At 42.3% G+C, this 26,613-nt stretch overlaps 1 protein-coding gene across 7 annotated transcripts in view; it reads left to right on the top strand.

Moving 5' to 3' along the window:
* LOC140739817 (CUGBP Elav-like family member 4) overlaps positions 1-26,613 on the top strand; it is a 579,610-nt gene that overhangs the window by 28,972 nt on the left and 524,025 nt on the right. For all 7 annotated transcript variants that reach the window (XM_073068376.1, XM_073068372.1, XM_073068375.1 and 4 more), the window contains exon 2: positions 16,589-16,671. In XM_073068376.1, coding sequence (XP_072924477.1) covers positions 16,589-16,671 — 83 coding nt within the window. The remainder of the gene's footprint in view (positions 1-16,588; positions 16,672-26,613) is intronic.

The raw sequence follows: 26,613 nt of genomic DNA, 5'->3' as shown, positions 1-26,613 counted from the left end.
CCTTCAGCCTGGCGTATACATATACCATATTGGCAATTGGCTGTTGTCCTCCCTGTTCTCATTCAGGGTACCAACATGATTGCCCCAAATTTTACCCACGATCCGAGAATTCTGGTGGCTATCGACCCAAATTTCATGCACAATGTCAATTCTCTACTGCAAAATCTTCTTGGGCGAATGTTGGATAAGGATTTGCTTATAGCCAAGTAACTTCTTGCTCATCCCCTAGGCTTCAGTGTGAAGGCTGGCCAATGGGCTGTATTCTTGGTTTAAGGGTTACCGGTCTCCATGGTACGGCTTTCCCATCATCAGAGTGACGCACCATCAATAACTCACTCTGAGACGTAAGAAGCGAGATATCGGCTTTTATTGACTGGAAGAATGAACAACACTACATCCTGGAGACTGAGGGCAGGGCTCAGGCCTCAATCGCCTTTATACAGGGGTCTGTGGGAGGAGCCACAGGAGCAGTCAGCAGGGGGTCTGTGGGAGGGGCCACAGGAGCAGTCAGCAGGGGGTCTGTGGGAGGAGCCACAGGAGCAGTCAGCAGGGGTCTGTGGGAGGAGCCACAGGAGCTGTCAGCAGGGGTCTGTGGGAGGAGCCACAGGAGCAGTCAGCAGGGTCTGTGGGAGGAGCCACAGGAGCAGTCAGCAGGGGTCTGTGGGAGGAGCCACAGGAGCAGTCAGCAGGGGGTCTGTGGGAGGAGCCACAGGAGCAGTCAGCAGGGGGTCTGTGGGAGGAGCCACAGGAGCAGTCAGCAGGGGGTCTGTGGGAGGGGCCACAGGAGCAGTCAGCAGGGGTCTGTGGGAGGGGCCACAGGAGCAGTCAGCAGGGGTCTGTGGGAGGAGCCACAGGAGCAGTCAGCAGTGGGTCTGTGGGAGGAGCCACAGGAGCAGTCAGCAGGGGTCTGTGGGAGGAGCCACAGGAGCTGTCAGCAGGGGTCTGTGGGAGGAGCCACAGGAGCAGTCAGCGGGGGTCTGTGGGAGGAGCCACAGGAGCAGTCAGCAGGGGTCTGTGGGAGGAGCCACAGGAGCAGTCAGCGGGGGTCTGTGGGAGGAGCCACAGGAGCAGTCAGCGGGGGTCTGTGGGAGGAGCCACAGGAGCAGTCAGCAGGGGTCTGTGGGAGGAGTCACAGGAGCAGGGGTCTGTGGGAGGAGCCACAGGAGCAGTCAGCAGGGGGTCTGTGGGAGGAGCCACAGGAGCAGTCAGCAGGGGTCTGTGGGAGGAGCCACAGGAGCAGTCAGCAGGGGTCTGTGGGAGGAGTCACAGGAGCAGGGGTCTGTGGGAGGAGCCACAGAAGCAGTCAGCAGGGGTCTGTGGGAGGAGCCACAGGAGCAGTCAGCGGGGGTCTGTGGGAGGAGCCACAGGAGCAGTCAGCAGGGGTCTGTGGGAGGAGCCACAGGAGCAGTCAGCAGGGGTCAGTGGGAGGAGTCACAGGAGCTGTCAGCAGGGGGTCTGTGGGAGGAGTCACAGGAGCTGTCAGCAGAGGGTCTGTGGGAGGAGCCACAGGAGCAGTCCAGACAGGTATATCTAGTTCACCACACAGAGTAAAGCACACTGAGGAGAAAATGAATGGAGAATTGCCACCCAGATTAAGACTTGTGTATGCCCTGCGTTAGATAAACCAGATCTTGAATTACCACTGAATGCATTTGACAATGTTTAAATGTCAGTTACCTTTTTCTAATAGCCTATCTTTATTAGTGTTCCATTTTCTAGCCAATCGCCATTACCTGTCTGCCATAATGAGGAATAGGGTTCAAAGGTCAGTACAACAGCACATTACTCGGTTGATGACAGTTGTTAATACTCCAGTCACTCCCCCCATAAAGATAATCAACGTAGCTGTAATTTATCAATAATGGAAATTGCTTGGAGAACACACTGCACAGTAGTGTATGTCACTATTTGTTGTAAATCCTTAAAATGTGCTTAAGGATAAGAATGGTCCTTTGCGGGTTTGCTTTAAAGAAATCCATTGAATAGGTTTGGTTTGCTTGTGCTTATATTAATGTAGACGATTATGCGTGGGTCCTGTCAGATAGTCTATAGCTGGGAGAGAAATACAGCTCTTGCTGTACTGCAGTCATGAGGCACAAGAACTCGACGGCCCCACAGTGCTTCAGGGTGCTGATACCGATGGCTTAGTTGGCTGCTGGGCTTCGAGGCCGGATGTGTGCAAGGGAGGAGTTTATTCCTGCAACTTCAGATAACTCTGCAGGTCAAAGGCTCAGTCGGTGAAAGTACTTGCACCGATATACTCTCATCACCATTTCAGTATTATGCAAAGGAGATTGCGTACACTGAAGTGCGTTTGAAGTGTAGTCACCGTCTTAACATGAGAAATGTGGCAGCCAATTTGAGCGTAGCAAGATAACGCTGACAGCGGTACGATAATGATCTGGTCATTTAAATGAGTGATAAATAGTTGCCGGGACATCAGGGTATGTCACCTGCTCATTTTAGAGCCATAGAGGCATACAGTGCAGAATCAGACCCTTTGGCCCATTGAATCCGTGTTGACCGTTAAGCATCTTTTAAACTACTCCTATACTATTCCCACTCCATCCTTCCAACGTTCCCTTTAACTCCACCCAGATTCTACCACGCATCTACACTAGCGGCAATTCAAAGTTCAAGGTAAATTTATTATCAAAGAATATAGTATCACTATACAATACACTGAGATTCATTAATCTTGCAGGCGTTCACAGCAGAACAAAGAAATACAATAGAATCTGCTGTGTCTGTGCACAACAACATACCAAATAAATAAAAGCACGCACGTGGGAGATGGGTTTAACAGCTGTATTCACATTGCAGCGAGAGAGAGAGAGAGAGGAATGTGTATATGCAGACAACAGATCAATATGTAGTGCTGGGGGGGGGGGTCATTGCTCTGAAAGAAATAGATCCATATATTACACTTCCTCCCCCTTTATATTAATACAACATAAAACTGTATATGTACAAAACATTCAATTTCCCTTTCATAAACCCATATCCCAAATAAACATGCTTTCACAATAATGGTCCGTAACTGACTTCACAGTTCTAAACGTTCAGTCTTTTGGGTGGCGCTCTGTTTCTTTCAGGATAGCGCCTCTGGACCTGTGGAGTGGCATCAGGTTTGGCAGGTGTCTTGTCTAAGACGACGTTCTCAGTTTCCGGTGTCACGTTGTTGTCAGTGGCATCATAACTGAGAGGTAAGTCTGGTGACTGTAATGTGTCCGTCTTGTTGGATGAATTCAACTCAGGTGTGTTCTTCGGTTGAGCATCCAGTATCTGGTCCACATGACGTCTCCATATCTGATCTCCAACATCCACTGTGTACATCAGCGGTCCAGTCCTTGTAGCTATCCTATTGGGTGGGTGTCCACTTGTCTTCTCGGTAATCATGCACTAGGACTTCCTGTCCAATCTCGAAGCTCCTTGCTGCTTCACTTGGCAACTGGCTGAACTGTTTATTCTGCACTTCCCTCTGTAGATCTGGTTTCAGGAGGTTTATGAGAGATCTCAGATTCCTGTTCATGAACAGCATTGCAGGTGTTTGATTTCTCGTCGCATGCACAGAGTTCCAATACGCAAAAAGGAAGTTGTCCACTTTGTGCTGTAGAGAACTGTCCTCTTTGCCTTTCGCTTTAATGGACTTCTTGAAGGTTGGGATAAACCTTTCAGCTAATCCATTCGTTGCTGGGTGGTGAAGAACTGATTGAAATGTCCATGCCATTCTTCTTCATGAATAGTCAGAACCCTACCTTTTCCATAGGTGGGAGGAAGGGGAATGAGAACAGAACTTTGGGAAATGGAGCAGGGACCCAAGTGCAAATGAATCGCTCTTACTCCTGAAACGATACTAGGGCATGGTCTATTTTCTTGTCAGAACAGTTCAACATTTTGTAGTATCAACTCATTTTTGTTCACTCTGCAGATTATTGTGTAGGGTAATGTAATAGGTGGAAACATACATAATTCACAACCACCAGCATTGTGTTGGAGTTCACTTGAAGAGGCTAGTCAGATGTGATGATCTATTACATTAAGATCTGTTACTGCACTCTTTGCGTTCAGCGTTTGGAGTACAATAAATGAGTTGTTAAGGATTTTCTTAAACATAAAATGCCTCACGTTTTATTTGTGAAAACCTGCATTAGCATCCTCTTATATTGCAAATTTCCAACGTACTATGTTCTGAATCTGTCTCTTCGAGAACTGTTTGCTTTTTTCCATTCTTTCTCATATATAATTTGAAAATCAAAAACTGCATCTGCTGGAAATCTGAAGTAAAATCAGAAAGTGCTGAAAATACTTATCAATCAGGCAGCACTTGTGGGAAGAGAAATACAGTTAACATTTCAGGTCAAAGACATTTTATCACAGCATAAATAGCTCTTGAGTAATTGCTGAAAGTGCATTAAAATGCTTCTTCATGGAAAAGAGAAGCTGGAAAAAATGTTACTAAACATGATCTGAAACATTGATAGAAAGAAACTATTTCCTCTATGATTGATTCAGTAACCAGAAGCTACAAATTAAAATCTATTGCAAAAATTCTTAAAAGGAGATGAGTAGAAATTTTATATGTTGTTCCAGATGCCATCGGGAACCCTTAACCAGATCATGGAAACTGATACCAAAAATAAAATGAAATTTGACAGCTACACCGATGCTAGAAAGTTTCTGAACCCTGTAGAATTTTTTCTATTCAGATCTTCACATAAGTATAATGTTTTTTGTGTTATTTATTTAATTGGGTTCCCTTTATCTAGTTTTAGGACTTACGTGAAGACCTGATTACATTTTAGGTCATATTTATGCAGAAACAGAGAAAATTCTACAGGGTTCACAAACTTTCTTGCACCACTAAATACTATGCAGTTTTAGGCATGACAGGTCACCTTTGTCTGACTCTCTGTTGTCTGATTATGTTTTACATTGAGTAAGTTTATGCATTTGCTTAGTTTGTGTTTGGGACTTTTCACCCAGTGGGGCTTTTTGTCTGCATTGCACATTCTTTCTGTGTGACCTTGTCTGTAACACATTCTACAGACTTTTCTTTGAGCCAACAGTTATTTGCATCATGGGAGATTTGCCATATCTATAACATCTTTGGCTTTTTGCACCATTCAGTGACATTTTGCGCATTTCATATCCGAACCTTTTCTGTGGACTGCTGCAGCCTCTAACAGTATTGCAATGGTTAATGCCTGTTCTAAGGTTAGGTCTCTTTCTGTAAGTAGCTTTGTTTGAGTGCTTTGATTATGCATGCCACATACAAGCTTGTCCCTTAGTGGATCAGAAAGTCTATCTCTGAAGTCACAGTACTGGGAAAGTTTGCACAGTTCTGCGATGTATTCAGTAATGTTTTTATCTTTTGACTGGTTCCTTTTGTAATATCTAAATCTCTCAGCTATTACTAGTGGTTTAGGGCTCAAGTGATTTTATAAAGTAACAATTCATCGAATGTCTTAAACACAAAGTACACTGCAGATGCTGGGGTCAAAGCAACACGTACAACATGCTGGAGGAACTCAGCAGGTCGGGCAGCATCCGTGGAAACGTTGACTGCTCGTTTCCACGGATGCTGCCCGACCTGCTGAGTTCCTCCAGCGTGTTGTACGTGCCGGATCGAATGTCTTGCTTGCTGGCTTTGTAGGGGGTTACTATGTTGCATAAGAGACTGTTCGTTCTCGGGCCCATTAACTTAAGAAGTACAGAGGCTTTCTTTTGCTCTTCCACATTGTTTGCTTTACAAAACAGTTCCACCATCTCAATATACAACTCCCAGTCTTCAATAGTGCTATAAAATTTGTCAACTTTCTGGACTGAAGCCATCGCAACGTTTTGTTCACTTTAAATTCAGCATGTCTTTCACTGTTACTATGCACTGTACTCACCCGTTTATTAGCATCTGTGACGGCTTTCTCGTCCTGTTTAACTCTTGTTGTTTTGTCCCATAACTGTCGGTGCTGTTCATGCTATTTTCCAACAGTCGGATTTGTACTCGTGGCACACCTACTTAATCAATTAATAAAAAGCATGTGCGCCAGAGATGGCTTTAATTGGTGTATTCACGTTGTAGTGAGAGAGAGGCGGCAATGCGCATGGGTAGAAAACAGCATATGTGCAGACAACAGATCAATACGTAGCGCTAAGTGGGGGGGGGGGTATTGCTCTAAAAGAAATAGATCCATACATTACAGAATCAATGAAAAACTATACACAAAGACTGACAAGGAACCAATGTGCAAAATAAGACCAACAAATAATAATAATAAGATAATAGATTTTGTAATTCTAAATCAAGCCCGGAGAAAAAGCAGAAATCTTTCATGTTGCCCTATTGACTACCAAAAAGCGTTTGATTCTGTCCCACACTCATGGTTAATAGAAGTTCTTAATATATATGAGCTACATCCAATACTTGTGAAACTCCTACAACATCTGATGAAGCATGCTCTAATCACCTTATCTATAAGCAACCAGAAAATGACAACCACTGTTATCAAAATAAACCATGGCATTTTCCGGGATGACTATCTAAGCCCCCTGTAGTTTTGTCTAGCTTTAAACCCACTCTCTACTGAATTGGATGAAAACAGGGTACCAAACCAGAAGCAACCAAATGAATTGTACCTTGACCCACACCTTCTATACATGGACAACTGGAAATTCATCAGTAAAGCTACAGCAATTTACTCAAATAGTAGAACTATTTTCTAAAGTTATAAACATGAACTTCGGACAAGATAAGTGGAGAACATTAAACATAAAGAAAGATGCAATATTGAATTGAATTGACTTTTTTTAGTAACATCCTTCATATACATGAGAAGTAAAAACCTTTACATTACATCTCCGTCTAACTCTGCAATTTATATTAATTTATAATAAATAGTATCTACAACAGAACAGTCAATATAGCATAGAAATACAGTTGTGTCAGCATGAGTTAATCAATCTGATGGCCTGGTGGAAGAAGCTGTCCCAGAGCCTGTTGGTCCTGGCTTTTATGCTGTGGTACCATTCCCGGATGGTAGCCGCTGGAACAGTTTGTGTTTTTGCAGTGACTTGGGTCCCCAATGATCCTTTGGGGCCTTTTTGCGCACCTGTCTTTGTAAATTTCCTAAATGGTTGGGAAGTTCACATCTACAGATTTGCTGGGCTGTCCGCGCCACTCTCTGCAGAGCCCTGTGATTGAGAGAAGTACAGTTCCTGTACCAGACAGTGATGCAGCCAGTCAGGATGCTCTCAATTGTGTCCCTATAGTAAGTTCTTAGATTTGAGGGCCCACACCAAACTTCTTCAATTTTCTTAGGTGAAAGAAGCACTGTTGTGCCCTTTTCACCACACAGCCGGTGTGTACAGACCACGTGAGATCCTCGGTGATGTTTATGCCGAGAAACTTAAACCTATTCACCCTATCAACCCCGGATCCATTGATGTCAATAGGGGCTATCCTGACTCCATTCCTCCTATAATCCACAACCATCTCTTTTGTTTTTTGCGACATTGAGGAAGAGGTTGTTTTCTTGACACCGCTGTGTCAGGGTAGAATATAAAACAGAGCAGCTAGATACAGTACAACCGATGCAAGAATGTGATACATTTAAGTATTCGGGATGTCAACAAGCAAGGAAAATAGATCATACTGCGATAAAGGGAAAATGTTTGACAGAATTTACTTCAAGGCTTAAGAAAATCTGCTAAACAGAACTCTAGAGTAAAAAAATAAAAATGGTGATAAACACTTTAACTATACCTATATTCATGTATTTATTTAGATAGATAGATACCGGTAGATACTTTATTCATCCCCATGGGGAAATTCAACTTTTTTTCCAATGTCCCATACACTTGTTGTAGCAAAACTAATTACATACAATACTTAACTCAGTAAAAAATATGATATGCATCTAAATCACTATCTCAAAAAGCATTAATAATAGCTTTTAAAAAGTTCTTAAGTCCTGGCGGTAGAATTGTAAAGCCGAATGGCATTGGGGAGTATTGACCTCTTCATCCTGTCTGAGGAGCATTGCATCGATAGTAACCTGTCGCTGAAACTGCTTCTCTGTCTCTGGATGGTGCTATGTAGAGGATGTTCAGAGTTTTCCATAATTGACCGTAGCCTACTCAGCGCCCTTCGCTCAGCTACCGATGTTAAACTCTCCAGTACTTTGCCCACGACAGAGCCCGCCTTCCTTACCAGCTTATTAAGACGTGAGGCGTCCCTCTTCTTAATGCTTCCTCCCCAACACGCCACCACAAAGAAGAGGGCGCTCTCCACAACTGACCTATAGAACATCTTCAGCATCTCACTACAGACATTGAATGACGCCAACCTTCTTAGGAAGTACAGATATTTGGCATAATATCTTGGTCTGAAACCGATCTGGAAAATTTACAAAGAAAAATAAGAGCTGAAAAGACAAATGTTAGAAAATACTATGTATGCTTAAATGTACTTAGATTAACACTACCTAGGACAGAAGGAGGAAGAGGAATAACAGACATAAAATATTTACACAACAGTCAGATAAAACTTCTAAGGATATGCTTTCATCAATGAAAACAGGATTCAGCATTCCGAGCGAGCATAAGCAATTCTGATAAAAGTCCACGCCACTAAACTTAAGTGAAAGCACAGCCCAGAAAAATAAAGAAATTATCACTATAGAAGGAAAAGTTACCCAATGGAAGAGCATGGCCCTCCATGGAAGACATTCCCATAATCTGAGCAGGCTGGATGTTGACAAGGAAGCGTTGGCTCAGAGTTGGAGACCTCTTCCCAGAAAAACGAGGGTGCCTTGTGGCAATGTAGGACAAGGTGATTAACACAAAAAATATCAAAAATATTAATAAAAGACCAACAAATTCAAGATGATAAATGCAGAAAATATCAAGAGAATCCAAAAACAATCCAACACATCCTGCAGCAGTTTAACTCAAACTGACTGATACAGGCACAGTCAAGTGGCAAACATCATTCACCAAAATTTTGCTTTAAGGTACAAACTCATAACAAACACCGTAAGTTAGTATAAATGCAAGCCTGATCCAGTTTTAGAGTCAGAATCCTCCAAATTATATTACGACCAATCCGTTATTAGAGATAGGACAATCCATAATATCCATCCGGATACAGGATAAACAAGCACGAATAACTTACTTAAAAGATATCGCCATTCCAAACACACAGAACATACAGAAATCAGTGAGTGAAAAACGCCAGAAATATGCTGAATTAAAGAAGGAAATTGAGAGACTGTGGAACATGAACAGGGTATACATTGTAAAAATACATTAATAATAATAAATAAGTGAATAAATAATAATATTGTGGACATGAGTTGCAGAGCCATTGAAAGTGAGTCCATAAGATGTGATCAGTTCAGCGTTGTGGTGTGTGAAGTTAGTGACTAACCAGGTTAGTTCCTGAACCTGATGGTATGGTAGCAGCAAGAAGAGAGCATGGCCTCTTCTCACCAACTACCAAAAACTAAACAGGGAACACACCTGGTTACAGAGTGTGGTGAACTACATATACCTGTCTGGACACGCCCCCCCCGCCGTTGACTGCTCCTGTGGCTCCTCCCACAGACCCCGGTATAAAGGCGATTGGGGCCTGAGCCCTGTCTCTCAGTCTCCAGGATGTAGCATGGTGGTCAATTGCTGCTTGTTCTTTCTTCCAGTCAATAAAAGCCGATATCTAGCCTCACGTCTCAGAGAGTTATTGATGGTGCATCACAGAGAGAACATGCATAGTCCACACAGACAGCACTAAAGGTCAGAATAAAACCTCGGTCACTAGAACTGGGAGCCAGCATCCCTACCAGCTGTGCCAATGTACTTATTATTTTCTATAACAGAAAGCTTAGAGGTTGGAGGAGGGCCTTGGTTTAACTGTTCATTTGAAAAATCTTAACTTCAGCACCACATCACCTTGCCAGTATATGCACGGAAGAGTTAGACTAGATTTTTATGGCCACTTCTCTGGTGTTGGATTTAAACCCACAATATTGTGAGTCAGTGGCTAGTGAGTTACCCATTGAGTCCTAGCTAGAAGAGTTGGTCTGGCCCATATTGTTTCAGCTGGGTATAGTTTGCAATGCTTCTTCTAAATTTTGCCTGTTCATTCCCATTTTATCAATGCACCATATGTGTGGTTGCCTAATGGCTTGATATGGTAACTGCTCTGCATGTGACCGCAAGAAATTGCAGAGAGTGTGGACGCAGCACAGAAAATTACAAGAACCAAACTTCCCCCCCCCCCATGGACTCCATCTACAGTCCACTTCCTGCTGCCTCCAGCATAATTAGAGGCCCACCCACCCCAGACTAAAAGCATGTACAACCAAACTCAAGAACAGCTTCTGTCATACAGTTGTCATACTCTTGATTGGACCTCTTGTACGACAAAGTAGATTCTTGGCCTCAGAATTTACCTGTTATGATCTTGCACTTTATCGTTTACCCACACTGCACTTTTTTGGTAGGTAGCTTTTACACTTTATTCTGCATTTTTATTGTTTTATCTTATTCTAACTCAAAGCACTGTGCGATGATTTGATCTGTATAAACAGTAGGCAGCTTCTCGCTGTATCTTGGTACATGTGACAATAATAAGTTAATACCAATGGTTTGGGATGATGTTTTCCTCTGTAGGTGAGTGTACAAATTTTGATTAAGTGAACAGAAATTCAACATAGAAGTGGGAAATACAGCAAGTCAGGCATCTTCAATGGAGAAAGAGAAAGAGTTGATGTTTAATCTCAAGTACCCTTCATCAGAATCCAAAAGTGAGAAATCAAACTCAGAAAAGGGGAATGGTGGGTGGGCTGAATAGAGGGGGCATCTGTGAAAGGTTGCAGACCAAACTTTTTTATGATAAAAAAAAGAGAGAATGCAGATGCTGGAATCTGGAGCAAAGAACCATCTGATGGAGGAACTCAGTGGGTCAAACAGCATCTGTGAGAGGAAATGAATTGATGATGTTTGGGACCAAAACCCTGCATCAAACATGCATTGAATCTTGATGCAGGATTTTAACTGCAGACACTGACAATTCACTTCCTCTCACAGATGCAGCCTGAATCTGCAGAGTTCCTCCACAAGATTGTTTATTTATCCAGATTGCAGCATCTGTCCCTCTTATATCTCCCTTGTATTTCTCCACTGCAGTCTCTTCAAGATACACCGTACCGACTTGAAGAGTTTTTCTTCCTCACTCAGACAGATCTGTGAGTTCCTCTCTCACTGCTCCCTCTCTGAGATTTCCACAGTTACTTTAAGATTAAGTTATTGGAGACTAAAAAAAAGATTGTACAGAGATCTACAGCCAGAACTGCGAAGGGAGATAGTAAGCCAATAGTATTTAACTGAAATTGTTCGTTGCAATATTGATGTACAAGAGCTGCAGGTTCCCAGGTGACGATGGGTGCAGCTCCTCAGAACCATCATTGCAGCAACATAGAGAGTCAATGACAGAGTTTTGAGTGGACTGAGGACTGAACAAAGTTCTACAAAGCTATCACTCAATCAGTATTCGGTTTTGCCAGTGTGGAGAAGAGCTTGCCTTTTCTGATCACCTCCATTCGGCCTGCAATGATGACCTTCAGCTTTCAGTGTTGCATTAAGTGCTCATGACGTGGTCATCTCTCCATTGCTGCTTTTCCCTTTTGCTCAGTTGACCTGGTGTAACTCATTACCTGACTGTAGGAAACTTTGTATAACGGTCCACCAAATATCTAAAGTACTGCATTCCAGTTAGTGGCAGCAGCTGGCGCCTTGTGTGTAATTCACCAGTAGCCATCTGGCGTCTTGTGTATAACTGAATTGCCTTGTATAAGTCATTGCCAACCATCCGATGCCCTCTGTTTAACTCTGCCAACCATCTGTTGTTCCATGTATGATACCCTACCAGTCATCTAGTGCCCTTGGAACTGACTGCCTTGCATAAATCATTTCTTATTCTCTAATACCCTGCTTATAGTTCCTTGCCAGTTCTCTAATGCCCAGCGTACACCATTTGCCAGCTCCCTAATGCCATGCTGTGCAGATAGCTCGCTATCAGAGATCCAGTGCTTTCAATCAATCGATGAGCTTCCCTTGCATCGTGACAGTTGGTCTGTGACCATCTTGTATAATACTCAGTGCGCTCTCTATTAATCTGAATTAAAGGTAGTAGTTTTGGAGTTACCACAAAACAAATTCCCCATGAATACAGTGGAACCAATCTATAGCAAAGAGAAAGATCCCTGGCCAGTATAAGACCATAAAATATACCAGCAGAATTAGGCCATTTGACCAATCGAGTCTGCTCTGCCATTTCATCACGGCTGATCCAATCTCCTGCCTTCTCCCCGTATCTCTTCATCCCCTGAATAATCAAGAATCTATCAACCTTGCCTTAAACATACTCAATGACTTATCCTCCATGGTCATCTGTGGCAACGAATTCCACAGATTCGCCACTCTCTGTTTAAAGAAATTTCTGCTCATCTCCATTCTAAAAGGACACCCCTCTGTTCTGAGGCTGTGTCCCCTGGTCTTAGACTACCCTACTAAAGGAAACATCCTCTCCACAGCCACTCTGTCAAGACCTTTCAACATCTTAGGGATATTTGTTGGATTGAGGGACCCAGCGCTTGAAGGGGAAACTCAGATAGATTACTGCTTCTCAATATGGCCTGCTTATAAATAATATATTGGTGGAAATCATGTTGGAACTAGGTTAGACTTTGCAATGCCACCTTTTGTGGTTGGGTAGATTCTAATGCATGCTGCCTGGACATCAAGAAACAGAACATAATGTGGATGCCACAATAGCGTAGTGATTAGCATGACGCTCTTACAACTCGGTGTCCCAGAGTTCAGAGCTCAATTCCAGTGCTGTTCTGTAAGGAGTCTCTGTACGTTCTCCTCGTGGAATGGGTGCGCTGGTCCCCCACCCCAGTCCAAAGGATTATCGGTTGAGTTAATTAGTCATTGTAAATTGTTCTGTTATTAGTTTAGGGTTAGTTGGGTTTGTTGTTGGTTGCTGGGGCTGCATGGCTCAAAGGGACAGAAGGGCCTTCTCTGTGCTGTATTGTTGAATAAATGAGTAAACAAACATTATCAATTTAAAAATAACTAAATTAAACTGAAAGCCATAGAATAACAGAAGGCTGTAGGAAACAGAGCACAAATAATATATTTTCTCCACTTCCACCTATAGATCCATTTATTCAGATTTGACTCCCTAAGTTACTTTACATCTTGAGGAAAATTCTGAGGTAGAGTTATCAACTGCATTTAATTATTATCGTTTATAATCTCAGTCATTCTACTCCCTCCACCACCCACACCAAAAGCATTGCAGGTATGGTAACACAGTGGTACCATTTCTGGATTAATAACACTTAGGTTTAGCTCGCAGTCTGGAGGCAGCAGTGCAAATCCCACTGTGGTCATGGGAATAAATTATATTAATCTGGAGTGAATTGTTGTTAACAGTGACGGTGACCATGAAGCTGCTAAGTTACTGCAAAACCGTATCTGACTCACTAACATCACTTACAAAGAAGGAAAATTGTTGTCCTTACCTGGTTAGTCAGATTTGCCTCCAAGGACTAACTATTAACTAGCCTCTGAAATGGACCACACATCACTCAGCTGTGATAAAATTGTTATATACTGTGGGACTGTTGCAGTTCTAAAATTGGCTCCTGACTGCTTTCTCTAGATCAATTGCAAATGGGCGTCCCGTAAATAAATTAAGAAAATGTAATCATGCTTGTAAATTAAGGTAGGAGCCAATTTATGCGCAATAAGATATCACAAGCAACAATAAATTAGCTGGATTATCTGCTTTAGTCGTCAATTGATAGATATTGGCTGAGACACTTCTTTGACTACAGTGAACTCTTCATCAACAAGGTGCCACCCTACAGGGAAGACTTCCCTCAGTATTACACAAAATGCCAATTGTGATTAGATAAACTTAAATTCATACCTGCTGATACAGAGATGAGAATACCACCTTTGGGCCAAGGCTGTTACCTAATAGGCATGGGAATGAGTTAAACTATCCGGGAAATGAAGGATGGTTGAACAGACTGCTTTAAAATCCAAGAAGATGCAATATTCCAGATGATGCAAAATGTAATAAGGGTCTGAAATACAGGTTTCCCCCGCTATCCGAAGGTAGAGCGTTCCTATGAAACAGTTTGTAAGCCAAGATGTCATAAAGCCAAGAAACAATTACCATTAATTTATATGGGAAAAATTTTTGAGTATTCCAGACCCAAAAAATAACCTACCAAATCATGCCAAATAACACATAAAACTTAAAATAACATGAACATATAGTAAAAGCAGGAATTATATGATAAACATACAGCCTATATAAAGTAGAAATATTGTATGTATGGTGTAGTTTCACTTATCAAAATCAGGACGACAGCGAGCCAAAATCAATGTGGAGGAAAAAGTTTGGCACATACATGCATGCGCACATACACGCATACGCACGTACACGCATGCACACACAACTGCCCGCACAAGGCTTCAGGGTCAGGGTAGTCTTTCTCAGGGTAAACACAAGAATAAAGCGGGCGTCTTTTTTTCGTAAAAGCGAAAATCCTCTTTGGTTAGCGAAATCAGGTACTAATGTAGGTCTTTCGTAACAGCGAGCTGTCGTAAAGCTAATGTTCGAAAAACGGGGGCCACCTGTAGTTGTAATTATAAAAGATCGGAGCAGAACTATCTGCTTAAACACATGTTTAATTCCTCAAGTGAATAAAATGTTCATTCTTTGCAATTCTTTTGTGTTATTCCTGCCTTAATCAAGGTTTGAATACACGGAGACAATTGTTTTTGATTCTGCATATCAAACTGTTCTGCATGAGAAAGGGAGAGGGAGTGGGAGAGGATGCTGGATTAGTTTGAAGCTTGCCAAGATTCACGAAGAAGTTTATAGTCATGAGTATACATATCCAAAGTAAAAAATCATGAAAATGAGCTTTAGCAGCCAGAGCGCAGTATTTGGCACACATGACAAACATAACTTACAAACAAGTAAATTAATATAAATTATACATAACTTATATGGCAAAATGAACAACATAAACATAATGGCAGTAGTGCAAGTTGAGGGAAATATAGCCTGAGGTAGAATAAGGGGCTTTCAGTTGCATCCACGAACTTGATGGCAATGGGGAAAAAGCTGCTGTTGAATCTAGAGGTGTGGCTCTTCAGTCTCCTGTACCTCCCGTGTGTTGGTAGTAACAAGAAGAGTGCAGAACTCGATTGGTAGAGGTCCTGCAGATGTCCTTGATGTGGGGAGAGCCGAAGCCATGATGGAATTGGCTGAGGCCATCTTTCTGTGCGGCCTCTTGCATTTTTGTGTATTGGAGCTTCCATACCAGTCTGTGATGCAAAATGATGCATCAAGGATATTATGGTCTCCTGTAACCTCCAGCTTTATAACTTTGGGACAATTTTTTAAGAAAAATACTTGTGATGTGCTTTGGGCTGTTTTGCTGTATTGTAGATACTAACGTAAAAAACAAAATCAGGAGTAGGAGTTCTTAAACCAGCTCTACCATTCAATAATATAATGACTGACCCAATCCTGGCTTCAACACCACTATCCTGTCTTCTCTCTATATTCCTGGACAGTATAGAAATATAAGCTGTTGTGCTTGTTGATTCTTTTAAAAAGTTAGAGATGAAAGATCAGTTTTTTGAAATTCCCCAGAGATTGCTTTTAACTCTTGTAGAAGTTAGGCATGAAGATAGTCAAGGTTGTGTAGCAGGATAGGGGTATCCTATCAACATCACCATGTGGGTGTCAACATTTGCGTGGATCTATCCTGGGTTCAACATATTGGTTCAATTACAAAGAAGGCATGACAATGGCTGCATTTCATTGGGAGTTTGAGCAGAATTGGAATGCCACCAAGGGCACTTGCAAATTTCTGCAGATATTCGGTGGAGAGCGTTCTAACTAATAGCATCACTGTCTGCTATGGAGGGGCCAAGATTGGAAAGAGCTGCAGAAAGTTTTCAGTTCAGCCAGCTCCATCAGGCGCCATCATTCCTAGCATTCAGGGTGCCCTCAAAAGACAATGCCTTACGGACCCTCCTCCCTCAGGGCATGCCCTCTTCTCATTGCTACCATCAATGAGGAGGTCCAGGAGCCTAAGACATGCACTCGATGTTTCAGGAACAGTTTTTTCCCCACTGCTATCAGATTTCTGAATGGACAATGGACCCATGAACTCTTCCTTAGTATTTTTCCCCTCTCTTATTGCACTACTAATTTAATTTATCTTTTTTAATATATTCTTACTGTAATTTATAGTTTTTATTATTATGTATTACCTTATACTGGCTGCCGTAAAACAACGAATTTCATGGTATATGCTGGTGATGTTAAATCCGATTCTGATTATTGCAATTTTATGAGGTTTTCACTACCTAATCAATTAGCTTGGTTACGTGTTCTCACCTCATTTCCCTTATATTTAAATCATTACTTGTCATTAAGTTTTTTTTAGTGGAATATTATTTCTTTTCACACTGTACATCTCTTTCCCTCCAGGCTGTGCTTTCCTTACATACTGTGCAAGAGAATCTGCTATCAAGGCACAGAATGCATTACATGAACAGAAGACGCTGCCTGGGGTAAGAAAGGCTTTTATTTTGTTGTTTGTTTTTCCAGTTAGAACTGGATTCTGATGCCTTTTGTTAATCGGCAAGAGCCTTGACAAACCTTAAGCAAAGCACTGCTTGTTTACAGCTGAGTGTGGCTCAGATATGTATTTTTGTGGCGCCTTTGTTGTAATTAATGTAAAATAGGGGCCCCTCAGGGATAATTTTTGTCTGGGTAACTGCAGGAGATTATGATTACAGGGCTGCTTTGATGCCAACTACTTTTGCTTTCTATTAATGTTGCAGGTTTTCAACGTGACCAATTTGGGATCAATTTAGGCAATGCTTGCAAAACTGTAGGGGTTGGCCTTTCCATTGGTTTATGGTTCCTTTAGAACTGCAGCCCTCGGTCCGTGGTTCGCTGATCTGCCTCTATGTGCTCTTGCACGACTTTCCTGCAGCAAACAAGCAAATTACAATTGCACCTTACAATCGACACTTGCCTTGACTTACTTATCCAAAAATAATCCATTTTGTCTTGAAATGGCTTCAAAAATTTGTGAGGTTTTTTTTGTATCTTTAAAAAAGGGAAAATGATCTTGGATAAAATATTAAACCAGGGAACTGCCTTTCCTTAAAGAATCATTGCAGGTAACATTCCTGGTGTTCAAGACAATAATTCATTCCTTCCCCCTTCTGGATACCGACCAAACAAATTAAAATGTCTGGATGGCATGCAAACAGACGTTTTTCACTGTATCTCCAGTACATGTGATAATAATAAACCAATTATCACCATCCAAGCATGCTCTCTGGAAGGAGGTACAACACCAGGTTCAGGAGCATTTATGGCTCCTCAGCCATCAGGCTCTTAAACCAGAGTGGGTAACTTCACTCACTCCAACACTGAACTGCACCCATAACTTTGGACTCACGTTTAAGAACTCTGCAACTCATGTTCTGGATATTTATTGCTTATTTATTTATTATTATGTTTTCTTTCTTTTTGTATTTGTTCAGTTTATTGTCTTTTGCACATTAGTTGTTGGTCCATCTCTACTGTGTGTGGATTTTCATGGATTCCATTGTGTTCCTTTGTATTTACTGTGCACGCCCGCAAGAAAATGCATCTCAGGATAGTATATGGTGACATATATGTATTTTGATAATGAAGTTACTTAGAACTTTATGAACTTTGAGTTAACAATTGAACAGGTAAATCGGTTTTGCGCCTGTTCACTTACTGTTGTGGACTTTCACTATGTATGAAAATAACATTTATATACCATTGGCTAGGCCTCAGTCTTTCAGAATAGATGATTACTTGTGAACTACTGTGTTGTAATAAGGTACTGTCTGTCTTTATAAGTTATCTATTGGACAGTTGTATCAGGTTTAACCATCCTGACATTCAAGAAGTCGATCTGTGTATGACTGGATTGGTTATTGGTGTACTGGGACTAGACACAGTGTAATAACAGGGAGACAAATACATTCTATCCACTTAGAAACTTTGTGCCATTGTTCATGTCTAGCCCCAGATATCAGTTGTCTGTTGAAAATGCAGCACAGGAATTGGAAATTCTAGAAACATAGAAAACCTACAGCACAATACCGGCCCTTCCACCCACAAAATTGTGCTGAACACATCCCTACCTTAGAAATTACTAGGCTTACCTATAGCCCTCTATTTTACTAAGCTCCATGTACCTATCTAAAAGCCTCTTAAAAGACCCTATCGTATCCGCCTCCACCACCGTTGCTGACAGCCCATTCCATGCACTCACCACTCTCTGAGTAAAAAACTTACCCCTGACATCTCCTCTGTACCTACTCCCCAGCACTTTAAACCTGTGTCCTCTTGTGGCAACCATTTCAGCCCTGGGAAAAAGCCTTTGACTATCCACACGATCAATGCCTCTTATCATCTTATACACCTCTATCAGGTCACCTCTCATCCTCCTTCGCTCCAAGGAGAAAAGGCCGAGTTCACTCAACCTATTCTCATAAGGCATGCTCCCCAAACCAGGCAAAATCCTTGTAAATCTCCCTGCACCCTTTCTATGGTTTCCACATCCTTCCTGTAGTGAGGCGACCGGAACTGAGCACAGTATTCCAAAGTGGGGCCTGACCAGGATCCTATATAGCTGCAACATTGCCTCTCGGCTCCTAAGTTCAATTCCACGATTGATGAAAGCCAATACATCGTGTACTTACGCCTTCTTAACCACAGAGTCAACCTGTGCAGCTGCTTTGAACGTCCTATGGACTCAGACCCCAAGATCGCTCTGATCCTCCACACTACCAAGAGTCTTACCATTAATACTATATTCTGCCATCATATATGAGCGTTTGTATTTTTTCTGCTGTCTTGACTGTAAGTATTAGAATTCCCTCCTTAAATACTTTACTGAGCCACTCATTAAAACCTATCTTGTTGACTATGCATTTTGTTCACCTTTCCCAATATGCAACCTGGGTTCAGATTTTTTCTGGAGTACAGCTGTAAAGTGACCTGACATTTTAGACCAAGTTAAGGATGTTACAGTATTGGATGCAAGTTATTGTTGGTAATCTTGGTTGACAATTATTGATAGGCTTGCTTTGTGATTCTTTTCCATTTCTCAGCTACTCTTAACCTGCTTCACAGGTGGAAAAAAATAGATCTCTTATTGCAAGTTGTGCTTGCAGTCTGTTGGTAGATGAAGAATTAGAAAGTTAAGTTTCTTTTTTAAAATCTTACCTTTATGTGGAACCAGAAGGAGTAGAAATACCGCTCCTGACACGGGATAGGTGCTGGCCTGGGCTATCCCATACCATCCCATCCTCTTTCTCTTGCCTACCAGGTCCCAAATATTGACTGCTGCTGGCATTATGGTCTACCCAGACTTCTGGGAACCTCTAGATCAGGGGTCCCCTACCTGGAGTCCATGGACCCCTTGCTTAATGGTATTGGTTCATGGCATAAAAAAGGCTCGAAAACCTTGCTCTAGATGATTTAAAATGCACCGTTCCTTAGCCAAACTATAACCTGATTTTGGACACACATGGGTCATGGGATGGACCTTGAATTGTCAGGCCCAAGATCAATTATACCTGATCAATGAAGGCTGGCTAGATATTCAGAACCTTGCTTGGTATAATTTTGGAGAAAATGACAGAGTTGTCATGTGATCAATGGAAGGAGCAAGTTCAATAGGTTAAAATAGTTCTGGCTTTCTTCTGTACTTTAGTCAAATGAGACCTGTTTAGGTACATAAAAAGAAATACCTCAGATTTTGGAAGCTGAAATAAAAATGGAAAATCTGTGGTCTTAAGCCTGTAATATCCTATCCCTTAGAAGTAAGCTTGTGGAGAGTAGACAGGCTCGTTAGAACTGAAGCTACCAGGCTGCTACACCCCTGAGTTCTGGAAAATTAAGCTGCCCCCTGCCTCCTGACTTTAAAATAGGGTATTGATCCCATCTCTGAGGAAAGCATTGTCATTCTCCAAGCATATTTCCTAAAGTTTAACTTTAACCATTAATGATATTTTGAAACTAGATAGTGATTGATTTTAAGTTGTACAATTTTCTTCTACGTGGAAGGATCATTTTAGGTGTTTGAAGGAATCTTCAAATTGTCCTTTAATTATCTTTTGCAAGTATTCTAGGACGCTGGTAGATTTAAATGAAATGCCCTTTGCAGAGTTTCAAAATCTACACCTGTTCTCCGCTAACAATGAGTTGATGTCTGATTTTATAGTGTTGCATTTAATGGGAAATTTCAGGTGTCATAGGAACATTATCATCTCCAAGTTGGGCATAACTTGCTTTACTTTCAATGGTACTGGGTACAATTCCTGTCTAATAAAAGCCATTGTGGAAAATTTAGAGGTAGTTGATACCTTCTAATACTTTATCATGATGACAAAAGATGGGAATCAAGTGTATCTTCCCAGTATTGTCTCACTTCCAGGAAAAAAATAGTTGAAAACATTTGCATTGCCAATAATGGGCTGAATTGAGCTGACTAAGATCAAGCGGTTCCATAAGAATTGGCTGTTTGTCATTCAAGGCTGAGCTCTTTCCAGACTTCTACAAATGCTTGGCCAAAGGCAGGAGTCATTTCAGAAGTCTGAAATGACTTCAGGCAACAACTTCTAGTTCCCAGTTGGAGGGGTTCTGTAGGCACTTTGCACTCATTTCCCATCTTTACATCATGGAAGGCAACTCCCTTACTGGAGAGATTGGTGGTAGCAGAACATTGCACTCACAATGGCCATAGGATTGACTTCTATGGCATAAAACTACTGAGCTGTGCCATTGACATTTGGGATTGCTCGGTGAAGGTTGCCATTGAAATAAAAGTAGAGTACAGAACTGGTATTTGATTGTAAACAAGGTAGGACAGCAGAATCCTGATTGGATGAGGATTAACCAATCAGAGGACAGACTACAAGGGTATAAATACCACTGTACGAGACATGCTCAGGCATCATCCCTGATGAAGTTGGCAGAGTTTGTCATCAAAATGTCGGTTAAAATAGATACCTGTACCTGGCTGGAAGCCTGAGACAAGTTTATTTATTAAACCCTTAAATTTTTGGATGACCATTAACTGTCCATTCATAATGTCCTCGAATGCTTTACAGCCAATGAAATAATTTCAATTACTCTTGTACCCTTGGATCACAACGGGCAATTTGCACACAGGAAGTTAGCACTAACTGCTAATTAAGTAATGGCCAGAAAAACTACTGATGGTGATTGAAGAATCGGTATTGGCCAAGTTACAAAGAAGACACCACAGTAGCATAGCGGTAACCGTGACACTATTACAGCACGGGACGTTCCAGAGTTCGGAGTTCAATAAGGAGTCTCTGTATGTCCTCACCATGGAATGTGTGGGTTTTCCCCAGGTGCTTTAGTTTCCTCCCATGGTCCAAAGACTAGTGGATGGGTTAATTGGTCATTGTAAATTGTCCCGTGATCAGGTTAGAGTTGATCAGGGTTGTCAGGGCTTGATGGGGTGGCACAGTTCGAAGGGCCAGAAGGGCCTACTCTGTGATGTATCACTCAATAAATAAATAAGTCTCCCTGTTGTTCATCAGATTATCTTCTCAAGTGAGACCAGGGACTTTAACAGCTCATTTAAAAGACAGTCAGTTGGCACTGCAGCACCCACACAGTGCTGGCATCACATCGAAGCCAGGTTTCAGTGGTGGAGCTGGGCAAAGATGATAACTCTTCACAGTAGCAGTGAAGCTGGAGGAAGGCTGCAACAGTGAAGAATCCCTAGAGATCTTGTACTCCAAGCCACTAGACTCTGACCCTGATCTATCTAGGACCATGTGGTGGCTGCTCATGCATCAGTTTCCCCACAATAAACAAAGTCACGCATAGGCATTCTCCGTTAAAGGAATCCACCCTAACACCCCTGATGATCAGCAAGTGGCAAAGTGCACAGATTTATGAGATCTGGAAGCCTCTCAAATTATGTGGATCCTGGATCAACCTCTGCAGCCACCTAAAGACCCACCAGTAAAAATAGACAACCCCTTAGGAGAACATCATACTCGACGCAAGCGATTGCACTACCAGTGGGACAGGAACTTGCAAACCTCCACTCAGAGGGAAGTGTGTCACCCACTGAGGATTGAGCATTCAAAGGCTAAAAGTTGTAGATGATGGAAATCTGAATAACACAGAGCAGGCTCTGTAGCATCTATGAAAAGTGAAACGTTTTCACTTTTTGGATGATGGCTGTTCATCAAAGAATTGAATATCTTTTGGTTTTCTTTTGGAGTCGAAGTAGAATGTCGGAAGAGCCTCTCAAAGTCTGGAAGCAGAATCAAAAGTTTCATAGCACACAAGTACTCTGCACACTTACAATAAAGCAAGAAGTGAACTGCAGCCGAAATCTGGAGATAAGGATCACACAGGGAGCAATTCGAAGAAAGAATTAGCATCCTCAGATTTGCCCGCTGGGATTGTGTCTTTAATCTATCAACGCAAAATCTATCATCTTCTTTGCTGGGCTAGAAGAAAACTCAAGTTATTTCACATACTTGTTCTGTTCACAAAAACTTTTGATCCAAGTCGATTTCACACAAAATCTAACATGCAAGAGCACAAAAGTTCATCCACCCAGAAGTGATGGCTTTAGACTACCATTCCCTGTATTTATGAATTGGACACTGTTTCCAGAAAGTAATATGGGTTTCTGTCAGAAAATTGTGGCCTTCATAAGGCAAAACTATGCAATGGCATTCACAAAGTGGTCAACAACGTTCACCATTGAGCAACACAATTAGCTAACAGGACAGATGGCCAAAAGGCTTGTCAAAGAGGTAGGACTTAAGATAGGTCTGTATTGAGGAAAGGCAGTTATAGAAGTGGGGAGGCACAGGGAGAAGAAGTGATGGCTGTCAGTAGCAGAGAGCTGAAAGCATGCAAGTTGCTGGGACTCTAGGCCCAAACATCTCAGAGGCTTTGTGTGGGGTATAATTCTGCTGTCGGGAATGAGCAGGCAATGGAAAGGTTTAAAAGTGATGTTAATGGCTTCAAAATCAGGAAATATCTTCCATGTTGCTTCAGTATTTCAGGTATTAGAGGTCAGTTTTCCGCTAATCGTTAAGGTGAACCGATTGGTTGTTGTGAGTGTAAAATGCGAAATATGCTTCATATTCACAGCCATTTAACTCACATTAATGCTTGTGGTAAAGGATCAGATTGGCATAACCTGCTCTAGACCCAATTCAGAATCAGAATCAGGCTAATAATCACTGACATATGTTGTGAAATTTGTTGTTTTGTGGCATCAGTACTGTGCAATATATACAATTTTCTGTAAGTTACAATAAGAAATATTAAAATAGAGCAAAAATGTGTAATAGTGGTGACAAATCAGCATATAAGAGGGAGAATGAATATCTGGCTTAATGCTGCCACAACAATACCCCCTCACTCGATGTCAGCAAGACCAAGGAGCTGATTATTGACTTCAGGCAGAGGAAACTGATGGTCCATAAGCCAATCTTCATCAGAGAATCAGAAGTTGAGAGTGTCAGCAACTTTAAATTTATCTATGTTATTATTTTAGAGGACCTGCTCTGGGCCCAGCACATAAGTGCAATTATGAAGAAACCACGGCAGCTCCCCTACTTCCTTAGGAGTTTGCGAAGATTTAGCATGACATTTAAAACTTTGACAAACTTCTGTAGATGTGTGGTGGAGAGTATAATGGCTAGCTGCATCACAGTTTGGAACGGGAACAGCAAAGCACTTGAACAGAAACTACAAAAAGTAATGGTTATGGCCCAGTCCACCACAGTAAAATCCTCCCCATCATCGAGCACATCTTCAAGGAGCACTGTCGCAGGAAAGCAGCGTCCATCATCAGGGACCCTCACCACCCAGGTCCTGCTCTCTCCTCACTGCTGCCTTTAGGAAGAATGTACAGGAGCTTCAGGAACCACCCCCCCCCCAACCATCAGGCTCTTTGAACCAAAAGGGGGTAACTTCACTTGCCCCATCATGAAATGTCCCCACATTTGCGTGCAGCAAAGCATCAATAAGGGCACAGACTTGCAGTACCCTAAAGACTACTTGTTCACCTGGTAATTCGACATATCACAGGCTCTCTCTCTCTCCCTAATAAGGGATAAAGAGGTGTCTCCGTTTCACAGCGAGAGGGGAGAAATAACAAAGCACCTCGCTGATTTATGGTGTTAAAAGTCTGTTGCATCACTTCTTTCGAGCTCTATGCCCAAAGAACTCGGGTCTCTGGGCACGCGGCCAGCAGCCAGCTCGCTGCTTGCGATCTTCCGTCTCCCACGCTGCATCAGGTGGCAGCGGTGCCAGCCTTGAATCCACCTGCCTCCAGAGCCACGAAAACCTGGCATCCTGAAGGTGTGCTAGTCTTCCAGGCCACATCCTTGGCACATCAAAAGGCAGCTGGTCGTGAGGCCCCGAGAACGGGTCCCATTTCCGCAAAGAACTGAAGTCAGAGTGTAGCTCCAGGTCGGGTCTTCAAAAGAACCCTGAAAAGGAAAAACAAAAGAGATATCAAAGATAGAAATAGAGGTGCTTCCGAAGATGCAAGCAAAGGAGTTGCCGTTAAGTACCATCATCCGCCTAATGTTATTTCCGATCTGCACTGACTATGGTCTCCTGGTGAAGTCAAGGATCTAGCTACAGAGGGAGGCACAAAGGCCCAGTTTTTGAAGCTTGTTGATTGGTACTGAGGAGATGATGGGCGTTGAACTCTAAACTGTAATCAATAATCAGTAGCTGATGTAGGTATTGCTTTATTGATGCAGTTGTTACTTGCATCAGCAAAGTAAGGCCTTTACTCCTGTCCTTACCCTGTACAATGAATAAGCATCAGATGAGCGAGAAAGCTCTCAAACTGTTCACAATTATTGGTGGAATTGGCTCTCTTCCTCGACTACCACCCATTTTAGAAAAGTCCCTATGGGTTTTCACTTGCGTAATGCTGTTTCTTTCAGCTTCTTGTGAATGGAAAATGACATCAGAGTGAAACAGGATAATTTCCATTTCCAATTAATTAAATCATTCCAGAAATTTGGCAGGTGCTTCTGGCCGTGAGTTGGCCTTAGAGCAGGGAATGATATTACCCCCATAAAAGTGCCGGTGACATCATTCTCCGTTGCCATGCTCCTGTTGAGGTATTGTAGAGTATTCTAGAGGTGGCACAGTGGTGCAGCTAATCGAGCCGTCTTTCACAGAGACCCAGACTCAATCCTGATCTCAGGTGCTTAAGGTGTGACATTTGCAAGATGTGTAAGGTTAGTGTAAAATTCAGTGCTTGATGAGTAGCACAGGCACATTGGGCAGAAGGGCCTTTTTTTCATGCCGTATCTCTCTATGACTCAGTGAAAACATTGTTAGGTACCTGGGTTATGACCAAAGAAAAAAATGGCTGCAGTCGTTTAGCACTTTAGTGCAAGGCTGTTTATTACGTGTGTCAAAAATCAAACTTACAACAATTAGCAAAAATAGAGAAAACTGCCAATATTTACAAGAAGATAATCTACCTGAAAACACAATAATATCTCCGTACTTACATTTGTCCAGTGTGAACTCTGGGTAGCCCTGATCTATCTCCCCTACTGCGGGCGATCAGCCCCTCTGTTTTACACGAGGACATGCCATCTTTAATTACCAACAAAGTTAACTTAAGACTGCACCTGAATTAGAATAAGATGCACCCCATAATGTAGTTACAATCATATTACAAAATAAACAGACGTATCCACATAAAATACAGAATACAAACAGCAGAAACATATTTACATACCCCAATTACTAAGGAAAAGGAATATTCCACCGTGTATGACAGGAAAGGCACCATAAAGCCAACCCGAGCGTATCAGCTCAGTTTAGGACCCATTATGAGAATGTACCGGGGAAGATGTTGAAGAACGTGCACTTGGTGCAATGGCAGCAGAATGACGGCGGGGGGGCGGAGCTGTGTGTGTGTGTGTGTGTGTGTGTGTGTGTGTGTGTGTGTGTGTGTGTGTGTGTGTGTGTGTGTGTGTGTGTGTGTGTGTGTGTGTGTGTGTGTGTGTGTAAGGAGTGCAATTACTGAGTGCTCTCCATCACAAACATGTTGGGCATTTCTTGGATAATCTGCTCTTTCCAGTGCATTGCTGGACGTTACCTCGCTTTCCTTGAGTATCCCCTGTCAACCCAGCCTCACGACTCTACTAATACCTCCAATGTCCTTCAGTGTTGCTGCTGCTCCTGTGTTTCCCTCCAAGGTCCCGGACCCCATCGAACATTCCTGTGACTTTCGTTCTTCCTGAGGCCCCAAAGAGGCTTTGATATGCAATTAGTTTCCCCCTCTCCATTCTATCTCTGTCCTTAGTGCAGCCCAGCCCTTCTTTCACCACCCCCACCAGATCATCATGTCTGTAGGCACTTGGCTTGCCTCCCCTCCCAATCAACCATCAGAGCCAAAGCCCCTGATG

Source organism: Hemitrygon akajei, chromosome 16 (assembly GCF_048418815.1).
Source record: "Hemitrygon akajei chromosome 16, sHemAka1.3, whole genome shotgun sequence".
NCBI lineage: Eukaryota > Metazoa > Chordata > Chondrichthyes > Myliobatiformes > Dasyatidae > Hemitrygon > Hemitrygon akajei.
Note: the sequence above shows the minus strand (reverse complement) of the source record. Positions and strands in the feature narration are given on the sequence as shown.